This window comes from Macaca mulatta, chromosome 18 (genome assembly GCF_049350105.2).
Source record: "Macaca mulatta isolate MMU2019108-1 chromosome 18, T2T-MMU8v2.0, whole genome shotgun sequence".
In the NCBI taxonomy this organism is placed as follows: Eukaryota; Metazoa; Chordata; class Mammalia; order Primates; family Cercopithecidae; genus Macaca; species Macaca mulatta.
Window position 1 is genome coordinate 80,117,141 of NC_133423.1, and position 14,486 is coordinate 80,131,626.

Here is a 14,486-nt window from a genome sequence, read left to right on the forward strand (position 1 = left end):
TACAAAAATAATTGAGAAGATAGTCTGAAACAAAAGCTGTTCAGCGCTGCCGCTCACAAAATGTGCACAAACCTGAGACCCACAAATCTTTCTACCAGCCTATTTCTTCCTCCTTCCCCACTTTCTTTAACTAAAAAAGAAATTTATAAGTTAATTTCAGTGGAGAAGTAGATGGTTTTTTAACCATCAAATACATTATAAATTCACTAGAAAAACTGTAAGCCTTATATATGTGGATATAAAGAAAAACTAATTATGTGCAAATGCAAGAATATTGGCAGTATGTTGTATTTGACAGTAACTCTTTGATAAAGTCAACTAACAGCACAATTTTTAAAAATAGTTGTAGTTTTTTTTTTTTTTTTTTGAGACGGAGTCTGGCTCTGTCGCCCAGGCTGGAGTACAGTGGCCGGATCTCAGCTCACTGCAAGCTCCGCCTCCCAGGTTCACGCCATTCTCCTGCCTCAGCCTCCCGCGTAGCTGGGACTACAGGCGCCTGCCACCTCGCCCGGCTAATTTTTTTTGTATTTTTTAGTAGAGACGGGGTTTCACTGGGTTATCCAGGATGGTCTCGATCTCCTGACCTCGTGATCCGCCCGTCTCGGCCTCCCAAAGTGCTGGGATTACAGGCTTGAGCCACCGCGCCCGGCCAGAAAAAATAGGTGTAGTTTTTAAAATGCAGTTGTTTGGATTTTTTTTTTAGTTATTAAATGTTTTATCCTTATGTCAGTTAAACAGGTTATAATGCTTTACAGGTTATATAGTACTTTCAGAGAAACTTGACTTAAATCTCAAAATAGTCCAATGAGAAGATAACCCTGTTTTATAGGTACAGAAATTGAGGCTTAAAAAAAATTAAGTGAGTTGTGCAAGGTCAGATGTTAGTAAGTGGCAGAATGGTAATCTAAACCCAAGTTCTCAACAACAATTATAAAAAATCTGAAAGTCTGTTTTTTCCTAGAATTTAGCTACTTTATCTTGACCCTTCTCAATCAGTAGTCTGTCTTCAATGATTTGGACTTTAAACCACTTTTAGAAATATGTCTGTGAACTCATGTGCATATCCAGAGTTTCACAGGTCAGCAAGAGAATGCCTCAGAATAGATTTTCCAATATGTAGCAACATGGGCCTAAATAATAATTTTCAAGATTATCTCTATATTTTTATTTTAAATAAAAGTGCATGCCAGATCCTGGATTAATGAGAAAGGGATCAAATATTAATCCAAAATGGAAGCTATTTTAATTTAGAGATTTGGTGTTATTTAATTTGATATACAAGGAGGTTAGAAGGAGAAATAGGTTTTACAATAGAGAAAAGTTTTTCTTACACCTGATGAGTGTTTTAAGTAGGATTTTTTGGGCCAGTTAATCCATGCTAATAGGAAATTTGGAAAATAGAGAAAAATATAAAAATATAAAATAGAGTCCCTTATTTCATTAACATCGTAATAAGAGATAAGCACTTTTAATTATTTAAGGCCTTCTAGTCTTTTAATCAGTGTCTGTAAATTGAGATAATTTATGCATTTTTGCTTTTTTGCTTTATTTAACCCTGATTGCAGTTTCTATGTGATTATTTTTACAAAATATTTTTGTTAGCTATGTCACGTTCTAGTGTCAGAATTATTAGTATTTAGTTAAAATATGCTCAGATTGGGCTTTTAGGTTGTGTTTTTGCTGCAGTAAACATGATAGGAACAACATGTTTTCATGTACAGCTTTATCCTCATTTTGTACTATAGGAAAAATATCTAGGTTAGAATTACTAAGTTAAAAAATGGACACTTGGGGCCAGGCACAGTGGCTCACGCTTGTAATCCCACCACTTTGGGAGGCTGAGGTGGGCAGATCACCTGACGTCGGGAGTTCAAGACCAGCCTGACCGGCATGGAGAAACCTCGTCTCTACTAAAAATACAAAAAATCATCCAGGCATAGTGAGTGGCACATGCCTGTAATCCCAGCTACTTGGGAAGCTGAGGTAGGAGAATCGCTTGAACCCGGGAGGCGGAGGTTGCAGTGAGCTGAGATCATGCCATTGAAGTCCAGCCTGGGCAACAAGAGCGAAACTCTGTCTCCAAAAAAAAAAAAAAAAAGAAAAGAAAAAAGACACATATTTATGCTTTCCATATTTCATGGTAATTTGCTTTCTAAAAGGCTATATGAATTTTTAAGTGTGCTTGTTTCTCTATGTGTTCAACAGAATGGAGTGCTATCTTTACTAAGTTTGGTAGAGTTGGTAGTTTGATAGCTAGTAATGTTATTTTAAATTGCATGCTTTTAGTTACTAGTAAGCAATTTGAATTCTGTGAAACTTGTTTATGATCTTTACTCATTTTTTTCATTTTTTAAATGCATTTATGATCTCTTCAGGCTATTAGCCTCTTGTCATCAAACATGTGCAAGATTTAAGACTCACCAGTGTAGGGTTAACGGATGAGTTCTCAGAGGCAAAGGCTTTATAGAGAATAGAAGATAGAAGTGTGAACTGAGCCCTGAGGACAACCTGCAAGGAGTGGATAAAAAGCCAATAAACAGAAAATTTTAGTGTTCAGAAATTAAAGAGAAGATTGAATACTTTCCCTCCTCTTAAAATTAATCCTTCATTATAAATATACAGTCTTTTCTCTCAGGATTTAGTTCAGTAACTCACTGATGTTACTCAAAAATTGTTATTAGATTAAAAAAATTTTCTGAGCTAAGATGACAGTGACTGTCTTCTAAATTTTAGTTTCAGTTAATTTTTCAAAACAAAACCAACACAGTCGAAGCCCCCTTGTGCACCTCTCTCCGACTGCATCCCTCCCTGCCTCCCAGTTATCCTGAAATTGATATTTATCACTCCCATCTTTTGTACCTGTCTCACATCGTGTACCTTAGTCTTTTCTTAATTAAAGCAGATGTTCCATGTAAACTTATTTATTAATATTTCTTCAACTGAAATACCATTTGGACCTAGGGAAAAGTTAAATATACTATTGTGTTATATTACTCCATTTACTTTCTTCTATGTTTGCCTTTGAATTGTCCAACTCTTTGCTAGTTCCATGCTTGGTTTAACCCACTGTTCTGCCGTCTGTGGTTAGCAGAACTCAGAAATTGGAGGAATCCAGAATAGTAGTTGAAATACTTGGGGTGGGGGACAGGGTAGGAGCAAGAGGGCCAAGAGAAATGAAATGCAGCTGAGAGAATAATCAGATTCCTTCCAAAGCAACTGAACATTGTCAGTCTGCATAGCATCATAAATAGCTTTCTAAAACTACTGTTCTTCCCTGCCCCCCCAGATGGAGCCTTGCTTTGTTGCTCAGGCTGGAGTGTGGTGGTGTGATCTCGGCTCACTGCAACCTCTGCCTCCCGGGTTCAGGCGATTCTCCTGCCTCAGCCTTCTGAGTAGCTGGGACTACCAGTGTGTGCCACCACGCCCAGCTAATTTTTGTGTTTTTAGTGGAGACAGGGTTTTACCATGTTGGCCAGGATGGTCTCGATCTCTTGACCTCATGATCGGCTTGCCTTAGCCTCCCAAAGTGCTGGGATCACGGGCATGAGCCACTGCACCCGGCTAGAAACTACTTTTTACAGCTGGAGTTTCAGAACTAATTTAGTAAAGGATTGAAAAGGAGGATACAGTTGACTCATTTGTACAGAGTATATGACTCATTTGTACAGAATGAAAACATGTTTATGAACATGTTTCACACTAAGTGAAAGCTGGCATCCAACTTGATTCAGACAAAAGTGAAAGTCAAGAAGTTAATAGTACATTAATTCACCAAATGCATGCCAGCAGAGCATGGCAGGAAGGTACACAACTCAGCAGATCTGGGTTGCCCTGGTTCTCCTATTGACTCGTGTGTGTGATGTTAGGCGGGTGAATCTTGCCTTTGAATCTCCATTTGTAAAATACCTCTCCTGAAATAGAGATGGGTAGGGTAGTATACCATATTTCTTAAGATCTTTTATAAGTTGATTCCATTGTTTTAAATTATGAATCCTAAAGTATTTCTTTATGAAAAAATTTGTAAGGCTGTGATTTACTAAACTTCCTTAAAATTTTAAATTTTAGGGAAGACATGTAAGGAATTTACATAAGACAGCTATGCAAAATGGAGCTGGAGGAGCTTTATTTGTGGTAAGTAATTACTTACATTTCTTTGGAAAGAAAAGACTTGGAAATTTGGGTAAATCCATTGTAAAAATCCAAAATATCTTAAATACCGTTGTCTAAAATTGTGGGAATTTACATATAGCTAATTGAATTTACTACATTTCAAAAGACGTGTAGTTCCAGTTGAACCTCATGAGTTTAAATTAGTACCAGGAAAACTGTGGGAATAAGAATTTATTTCCAGTGAAATTACTGTGTGAGCCCTAACCTGATTCTCATCACACTTTGGATTCTCAGTCATGTTGGCTTACTGAGGGTTTGAAGATTGTAACTTGTTGAATCCCAAAATGACACTAGTTTGAAACTTATGGGTTTTAGTAATGTAGTAACTAGATTAGCAGCTGGTCTTTATATTTTTAGTTTCCGGAGTTTTAACTATAGATAGAAATCTATGAACTCCCCAGATTAGTCGCACAATTTGGAAAGGATAAGATACTGTATTTCCCTTTTCTGACAAGGTGCAGTTTTCAGGGATTACTCTTGTGTAAAGGAAATATAGTGGACTTGTGTGATGATTTAGTTAGTGGTGTAAGAAGTAGCTTCCTGCTACATATCAATCATCAAATTGGCCACATATTTGAGATCATTGTCTAGAGTTTCTGTTTTCTTTCCTCTTTTGGTTTATGTCCTTTAAAAAGCAGAACTCTGAGAGTTAACATATCAAGAGATTCATTTCTGTATTCACCACACATACATAACATTAATTGATCGTAAGTGTTAATCTCAGTGTGACTCATTTGATTTCCTGTTGACATGCCATTTCTTGTCCGTTTTTGAAGAGGGCCTGCGTCTGCTCTTTTAAGAAGAAATCAAGCTTCTTGCTGTTGGCTATTATGGAAAATGTGGGAAAGAGATGGTGCTTTTTTTTCTTTTTTTTTTTTTTTTTTGAGATGGTCCTTTTGTACCCTCCTAAAGTAATGGGTCTTAACCCTTTTGGATCCCAGATCCCTTTGACAATCTGATACCCTCTCTTTTGGGAAAATACACATGTTCACATTTAATATTTTGTGTTTTAATTTCATAAAGGCTTCCAATAATTGGTAATGTTTTGGTAATTCTGTCAGAAGATCTTATTCTCTAATGAAGCTGGATAACACTTTTTGTTGTTTGGGTTTTTTGTTCCTAAAGGTACTTTTCTTATTCTTTAAATGGTCCTTTATAAAATTTTAAATTCTAACTTTACTTTGGTAATCATACTCATCAAATGTGTGTTTAGTCATTCTTTTTGATGGAAGGATAGGGTGCCATATATCATGTTGGAATTAAAATGGAGAGATTAAACAATAAGTAATAGTATAGTAATGTACAGTATTATTCACACTTGAGAGAATTCGGATAATTCTGAAAACCTTTTTTTGTTGTGTAGCACAGAGATACTCCTGAAAATAACCCTGATACTCCATTTGATTTCACACCAGAAAACTATAAGGTATGGCTAAATTAACATTATAATTAATGTACCAAATAGGTAATATTTTCTAGATGTGGAAAATGATGTTCTTTCTTTTACACAGAGGATAGAGGCAATAGTAAAAAACTATCCAGAAGGCCATAAAGCAGCAGCTGTTCTTCCAGTCCTGGATTTAGCCCAAAGGCAGAATGGGTGGTTGCCCATCTCTGCTATGAACAAGGTACTGGATTCATTTTTGCCTTAGTTCCAAAAGAGAAGAGATTGTGTATGATAATTTCCTTTTATAGAAATTACTCTGATCATCTCCAGTGTCAGAATCTAGGATTTTGGAGCCCTTTAGCCATTTGTATGTTTCCTTGAATTGTCTTTGTGTTTTTGTTCGTTCCCTTAATGCATAGAGGTGATTTCTAACCTTGCAGGAAATAGGGAAGGCATTATGGTGAAAGAGGGTATATGTGTTTTTTTTTTCTTTTGAAGGAAATGGTCATAGGAAAGATAAAAGATTCCAAATGTGTATAACTTAGTACCAAGATATTCTGAAAATGAATGTAATATTTAAACACTAGAATTACAGAAAAAAAGATCTGCTCAACAGTCTGAAGATTTTTAATATTTTATATCTTTGGCTGCTTAGAAATTGTAACATAATAGGCCGGGCACAGTGGCTCATGCCTGTAATCCCAGCACTTTGGGAGGCCAAGGCAGGCGGATCACAAGGTCAGGAGATCGAGACCATCCTGGCTAACAGTGTGAAACCCCGTCTCTACTAAAAATACAAAAAATTAGCCGGGTGTGGTGGTGGGTGCCTGTAGTCCCAGTTACTCAGGAGGCTGAGGCAGGAGAATGGCGTGAACCCTGGAGGTAGTGATTGCAGTGAGCCGAGATCGCTCTAGGACTAAATTCATTTCTAAATCAATGCATTTTCTACTTGACCGACTATAATAGAGATTTTGTTGTACTTCATTCTTACCACTTTCTAAACTTTATTTTGTTATAACTGTTAGGCTAGACTATCATCTTTCTAAGAGAATAGGAATATCCTCAATTTATCTACTAGGATCCTAAATGCAAATTTTAGATTTAGTTTATTGATCTTTTATTGCATTGTATAGTATTATAACACTGTGTGGATCCTTGGTATTTTTTCCCTATGAAAAATGTTATAAAGCAAGTTTAGTGAGTTACTATCCTGACTAAACATAGGTGGTTATTTTTTCGATAAATTATATATTTCTTGAGAAGTTACTTAACATTTTTTAAAAATTAAAATAGCCAACTTTATAATGATTTAGGTATATGCTTCTAATTATAATTTTATTATTATTTTGAAAACATCATGTTTTTAATAATGATAAGCCTGTTGGAAATCTTGCTGAGTGTCACGTTAGCAGAGCAAACTAAAAATAAATAAGAAACTGAAAGTGAAAACATTTAAAAAATAAGACAGGCATGGTGGTGCACGCCTGTAGTCCCAGGTACTCGGGATGCTGATGTGGGAGGATTGCTTGAGCTCAGGAGTTTAAGACCAGCCTGGACAAGATGGTGAGACCCTATCTCTTAAAAAATACGTATTTATGTATTGTCCTATTATATTTAGGGTTGGATTTGTGTGGGCGAAAGGCAGGAAGTTTAGGGTGTAGGGAATAGACTCAGGATTCTTTGCACTTTACATTTGGGACTTTTATTTTAATGTTACTGCCCCTCCCCCCAACCCATGAAACACCCAACCTTACAACAAAAAATATCCAGAAGCTTAATATTTAACCATCACTAAGGTGTAGGGAGATGTGCAGAATTCCAGGAAGGAGCCTTTTCAAATGAGCCAGGGTCTCATTCCAGATTTATTAAATTATTCCTTTGGTAGGGTTCCAGCATGTATATTTTGATGGAGAGCTCCACAGATTTGGGAATACATCCTTGATTTAGAACTGCCGAATGAAATAGCACAACTACTTTATCTGTCACAAGTGAGTCATGATTAGACATCTTTTGAGAATACATTTCCTTTAGAATTCCTAGTATGAGAAAGTTCAACATACTTGTCTGAAATGCCCACTCTTCTTTTATATCAGAATATGGATATATGTATAATTTCTAAGAATACCAGATAGTAAGTCTTAATGATAATAGGTCACCTAGAAAGTTGTAGACAGAATTATAAATTACAATAGACAAGGACCAGCCCTGGCAAACAGCTAGAAAGCCTTGTTTTCCCTAACAGACTTGCCCTAAGAAAAGCATGCTGAGTTGGTGATCCCCTTAGTTCTGAACACCAGAATGTCAAAACAGTTGTTTTCTATTAATGTCTTGATGTGAAGGGTTAGAAAGTACTAGATTATATGATCCAACTTTCAAAAGAGTATTGTGATATGAAATAGAAGTAGTGTTTTGGATTATTGTGGGAGAAGAGTGTGTGATTGTGTAAGTATGATAATATGTGTATACATATATGTAGAGTTATAAAATTTTGAGTTTACATATTTAAAATATGGGCCAATTAGCTTTGATTTTCAACCTTTTTTTCTGTTGCTGTACCATTTGTATGTAGGCTTTTTGGAAAAAAATTGGTGAGGGTTTTAAAAATCTAATTGCTTCCTTTATTGGAGTTTGGCCATCAATTTTTTGCCATTTAGACAGATTACAAAATATGAGTTTTGATCAAAGTAGAAATTCTTAATAGTGAAAGACTTAAAGATTTAGAGAAAAAGAATATCCTTTTACAGAGGTGAGAAGTAGGGTAGAAGGAGGAAGTTCTGTTAACTCCATTAACTTTTGGGCTCTGTATGGTTTAAGTGTAAGTACATTGTCTGCAAAAATTGAAGAGTTTATATCTCCCAGTTACCCAAGACAAGTATGTTTTCTGCTCTTGAAGAACTTTTCTGTTTTTACCAAATTGAGCCAATATTGAAATTATACTTTGTACAACATAATTAAAGCTCCATTACTAACATTGTAATTATCTTATTTTTAAATATCCTAATATTTTAGGTTGCAGAAGTTTTACAAGTACCTCCAATGAGAGTATATGAAGTAGCAACTTTTTATACAATGTATAATCGAAAGCCAGTTGGAAAGTATCACATTCAGGTCTGCACTACTACACCCTGCATGCTTCGAAACTCTGACAGCATACTGGAGGCCATTCAGAAAAAGCTTGGTAGGGAATACATGATATTTGTAACATGGATAAAAAATAGAATTGTCTCTCTAGATTTGATAATTTCTATCTAAAATTTCCAACTTGTGCCATCTTACTGGATCTGTGTTTTCACATCTTTATTTCTTCCTATTTGGTATTCTTCCTCGGTTCTTAAAGCTGAGTTTTTAATCTTTTCATTTTTAATCAGTGTGTTTGAAATGCTTCTAGAAGTTATAAAATATTCATTGTTTAGAAGATTGTTTCACTTAGAAAATTGTTTCACTTATTCTGTGACAGCATGTGGTATATTGAAAAGTGACCCATTATTGTCCTCATATTCTTCTAAAGAAGTCATGGAACAAATAAGATATAAGCATAGTAAGAATGCTTTGGGAAGGGAAATTTGAAACATGTTGTTATAGTAGCATTTTAAAAGTAAACAGGCACTTTCCCCTAGAAAACTGCTATTGCTACACTTCTAACTATATATGTCAAATTAAGTACTATTTTGTTATTGAATATAAAGTACGTGCATGTTGTAAAAATAGCTGGGTGGTATTGAAATATATAAAACAGAAAGCTGAAGTTGGCTCAAAATCCCCATCCCCAAAACCATCAAGGTATAAATCCTGATAACAATTGGATATATTAGTTGTAGATTTTATATCATTTTAATTATTAAATATATAAACGTACTATATGTATGCTTGCTTTTTAGACTTTATTTTGGCTGTATTTCTACAGCACAATATATATGTCTGCCTCATTTTTTTTTTTCTTTTTTTTTTTGAGTTGAGGTCTCACTTTGTCACCAGACTGGAATGCAGTGGCTCAATCATGGCTCACTGCAGCCTCCAATTACCATAAATATCCAGGTTTTAAAAAAATTCTTTAAACATTTTTGCATTTAAAAGATCAAGTGATCTTTTACCTCACCCTCCTAAGTAGCTGGAGCTATGGGTGCATACTGCCAAACCCAGCTAATTGATTTTTGTTTTTGTAGAGAGGGGTCTTGCTATGTTGCCCAGGCTGGTTGTGAAATCCTGGCCTCAGGCAGTCCTCCCACCTTGGCCTCCCAACTGCTGGGATCACAGGTGTGAGCCACCATGCTTGGCCTGCCTCATTTTTCTGTTACAATTACTTTGATGTACACACATCTTTGCATACTTGTCCTGTTGTATACTGAGATTGTTTACAAGAAGTAGAATTGTAGGGTCAGACTTTGCTGTATTTTTCCCAAATGCATTCCGTAAATGTATGAGACTACCCATTTTCTTCACATCCCTTAATAATCTTTGACGTTAGAAGTTTTCTGAGTCTTTACCAAATCTGATAATGTGACTGTGATTTTAGTAGTTTAATTATTGCAATCAAAATGAAAATAATACAGCCTGATGCACTTCTGTATAACAAACACTGTGTCCTCTGAAATATGATTGCTTTTAAAGGAACAAGTCCACTAAAAACTTCCTTGAATGTTAAAATTACATAAAGAGGTTTTTTTGGGGTTTTTTTTGTTTGTTTGTTTGTTTGTTTGTTTTTTTGAGAGAGTCTTGCTCTGTCACCCAGGCTGGAGTACAGTAGCACAATCATGACTCACTGCAGCCTCAACCTCCTGGGCTCAAGCAATCCTCCTGCCTCAGCTGCTTGAGTAGCTGGGACTACATACCAGCTACTAATTTTTAATTTTTTTGTAGAGCTGGGTCTCCCTATGTTGCCCAGACTGGTCTCAAATTCCTGGGCTCAAGCCATCCTCCCACCACCGCGTCCCAAAGTGCTGGGATTATAGACTTGAGCCACTTACTGCATTTGGCCTAGGAGTTTTTTCTTTTTAAAAAACTTTTTTTTTTTCTTTTTTTTGGGGGGGAGATGGAGTCTTGCTTTGTCTCCCAGGCTGGAGTGCAGTGGCCGAATCTCGGCTCACTGCAAGCTCCGCCTCCCGGGTTCACGCCATTCTCCTGCCTCAGCCTCCCGAGTAGCTGGGACTACAGGCGCCCACCACCATGCCTGGCTAATTTTTTGTATTTTTAGTAGAGATGGGGTTTCACAAGTGTTAGCCAGGATGGTCTCAATCTCCTGACCTCGTGATCCACCTGCCTCGGCCTCCCAAAGTGCTGGAATTACAGGCGTGAGCCACTGTGCCTGGCCTCTTTTTAAAAAACTTAATAGTCTTAAACTTTTAATTTACCTCTGTAAAAATTGTTCTTTTTTTTTTTTTTAACCAAATCACTATTAAAATATAACCTGGTCCTTAGAGTGTTTGTTTATATTTTTAGGAATAAAGGTTGGGGAGACTACACCTGACAAACTTTTTACTCTTATAGAAGTGGAATGTTTAGGGGCCTGTGTGAACGCACCAATGGTTCAAATAAATGACAATTACTATGTGAGTATTTCATGTAATATAAGTTAAAGTTGTATGATTCATATTTGAAATATTTTAAATATTTGATCTTGTGTCCTTAGATGTTGGTTTCTGAATTATTCATTTAGAAGAAATGGTTACCATAAATATCCAGGTTTAAAAAAATTTTTTAAACATTTTTGCATTTAACTTCAGAAGACAAATTTTAAAACTTTAGATTATGAAAAATTTAATAATTTGGATATAAGTACAGAAAATAATCCTTGTGTAGCCAACTATCAGGACTTAACTAAGAGTAATATTTTGCCACATTTTACTTCAGATATTATCATCATCATTTGTAGAAATAAGCTACAGATACAGGTGAAATACTCCATTCCAAATCTTTTTCTCTTCCTTTTATCCCAGAGATATCTTTTATCATTATCATAAATTGTGTCTATATATGTATGCAGCCATACTAATACGTTATATGGCTTTTAAAAAAATTTTTATAGAGATGGTATCATACCTCTGAGTACTGCAGTTGGATCTCACAAGTTTTGCAGTCTTTTTTGTTTTTGATTGTTTCTATTGTTTTTTTAAGTTTTTCATTTTGATTCCTTTGACCTGTAAGTTTCTAAAAATGTTCTTAATATCCATATATATGGCATTTTCTAGTTATTTCTTTAAAAATTGCTTGCTACCCTAATTATATCACCATTTTAATTCAAGATACCTTGTTAGCTCATATTTCTTAGAAATTTGTTTATGGAAATTTTGGAGGGACTGTATTTAAGGTAGATTTTCTTTAAGAAGGGATTTGCTTTCTCTCTTGCTCCTGGCACTACTGCTGGCCCCAGAAAAGCCCCTCTCCTTATACCCTAGGCCTCTGTTCCTCTGGTGTGAAAGGTTCCAGACTAGCAGTTTTCTTTGAGGGATAGTTTACCCTTATACTGAGGTTAAAGCTTTTGGGGACCTTAACTTGTGTAGCTTATATGGTCTTCTGTTAGACTCTCTGGGGCTGGCTGGGTCCCTTGCCCCTTGCCCCTCTAAGCTTTGAAACCCTGAAGCCAAGTTTGCTTGATGTTCCACTTTTTTTCTTTGGTTTTCCTTGAGAATTTGGCCTCTGGGTACTTATTTCTTGATTTAAATAGGAATTAGACAATCAAGGCTTTGTGTGAAGCATTGTTAAGTCTAAATATAGTAGCCTGTAGACGGATTTGTCTGAGATAGATATTCTTTCAGTTAGCAGTAGTTAGATCTTTAGGCATCTAGTTAACAAGTTACTACAGCTACTTTGTACCTTACTGTTTCTTCAAGAATACAGCATTTATTTAGTATGTACCTTGACATTGTTCTGCTTTATATATTTTCTCATTAATCCTCAAAAACATGCTGAATTAGGTTTACAAATAAACTTGAGGAGGCTGGGTAACTTGTCCAAGATTACTAGCTAGTAAGTGATAGAGCCAGAACTCAAATGCAAATATGTTTCAATTCAAAGCAATATTCTGTATTGCCTCTTCAGCTGTAGCTCTTGTTGCATATTATATTTAGCAGTGTGTACTATATATAGGAGTTACTTAATTGTTGATGCCTTGGTAACTATCTTCTGAGCTGAGATAGACAATAAAATAACTGGCATTAGGGATTTACAGATTTCAGCAGTAGAAAGTAATTTTGTGCCAGGCGTGGTAGTTCATGCCTATAATCCCAGCACTTTGGGAGGCTGAGGCAGGAGGATTGCGTAAGCCCAGGAGTTGGAGACCAGCCTGGGCAACATAGTGAGACCTTGTCTCTATAAATATATTGATATAAAAGAAAGTAATTTCAATATGACTATTGTTAATTTTTTTCCAGGAGGATTTGACACCTAAGGATATTGAAGAAATTATTGATGAGCTCAAGGCTGGCAAAATCCCAAAACCTGGGCCAAGGTATGCTTTATTTATATATAAGAAGTTTTAGTGGCTCACCTAAATTAATCTTTCACATAAACTTAATTTAAAAAATTTTATACCTTAAGTTCATAGGAATTGGCAGGAGCTTTGGATAGTATTATCTGTATGAATGTCATCTACAGCAAGAATTTTTTTTTTCTAAAACCGTGTCTGATAATCATCTGATACCTATCTGAATATTTATAGAGAAGGAAATTTTACTACAAATAGAAATCTATTCCATTATTTAGAAGTTCATACTGATAGAAGATTGACCCAAAGACTATCTCCTTCTTAATTTCTACCTCAAAATCCAGTTCTGCCCTTTGAATCAACAAAAGGTAATTTTAGTACCTCTTCCAAATGACAGCTCTTCAGTTATTTGACATAGCTACCCTGTCTTCCCCGTATCTTTTTCTTAGATGGAATATCCAAAATTGTTTCATTGTTTTTCTCATATGACATAGCTTTGGTCTCCCTCCTCTGTGGGTTTTCTAGTTGGCTAGTGACTTTAATGCTTTAATGTGATGCTTAATCATGTTTTTTTTTAAATATTTTGAGACGGTGTCTCACTCTGTCACCCAGTCTGGAGTACAATGGTGCAGTGGCACCATCTCGGCTCACTGCAAGCTCTGCCTCCCAGGTAGAAGCGATTCCCCTGCCTCAGGCTCCTGAGTAGCTGTTGATTACAGGCACCTGCCACCACGTCCGGCTTTTTTTTTTGTATTTTTAGTAGAGATGGGGTTTCACCGTATTAGCCAGGTCTCCGATCTCCTGACCTCGTGATCTGCCCACTTTGGCCTCCCAAAGTGCTGGGATTACAGGCGTGAGCCACCACGCCCAGCCTAATCATGGTATTTTGAGATACATACTGAGCAGCACAGAGCATTATGGGACTGCCTCCTTTGTTCCAGACATTATGCTTGTAATAATTCTGCCTAATTACATCAACTCCTACTTCAGAGACATTACGCAATTAACTGCACTTCATAATACATAGATCTTTTTCTATTCAGTTTATCCAGGTTGCTCCTATCCCATACTTGTGTTATATTAATTACTTTCCTTTCAGTTATGAACTTGAACTTTTAATTTTAAACAAACCCTTATTCCATATATAAGTGTTAAATCACTCAAAATTCTCTCTTAATACTAGCAAATGTTTGCATGGTTTTAGTCATAATCCCTCAAATTTTTTGTGTTTATATATATAAATTTTTTCTTCCCTCAGCACATTTGGAGGTTTTGATGTCCATACGGTAATTCTAATGTTTTAAAACAGCTGTGATGTGCTCTTACTCCAGTTTTAAAATATTTTTCTTAAGCTTTATTATAAATAAAAATTCCCTGAAGTAGAATTACTAAGAGGGTATGAGTGGTTCTATAGTTTGCTAAAACTACTAATAATACCCTATTTAATGAGAAAATGAGGTCGATTCAGGATAACTTAAGTTTAGTAAATGTTAGCTGACCCCTGTTGAC

The 14,486-nt window shown here is 35.8% G+C and overlaps 1 protein-coding gene across 3 annotated transcripts in view; it reads left to right on the top strand.

The window, feature by feature from the left end:
* The window catches only part of NDUFV2 (NADH:ubiquinone oxidoreductase core subunit V2), a 35,085-nt gene that overhangs the window by 14,332 nt on the left and 6,267 nt on the right, over positions 1 to 14,486 (top strand). For all 3 annotated transcript variants that reach the window (XM_077974645.1, NM_001257585.1, XM_077974647.1), the window contains 6 exon segments: positions 4,066 to 4,131; positions 5,534 to 5,596; positions 5,682 to 5,798; positions 8,567 to 8,735; positions 10,994 to 11,103; positions 12,925 to 13,001. In XM_077974645.1, coding sequence (XP_077830771.1) covers positions 4,066 to 4,131; positions 5,534 to 5,596; positions 5,682 to 5,798; positions 8,567 to 8,735; positions 10,994 to 11,103; positions 12,925 to 13,001 — 602 coding nt within the window.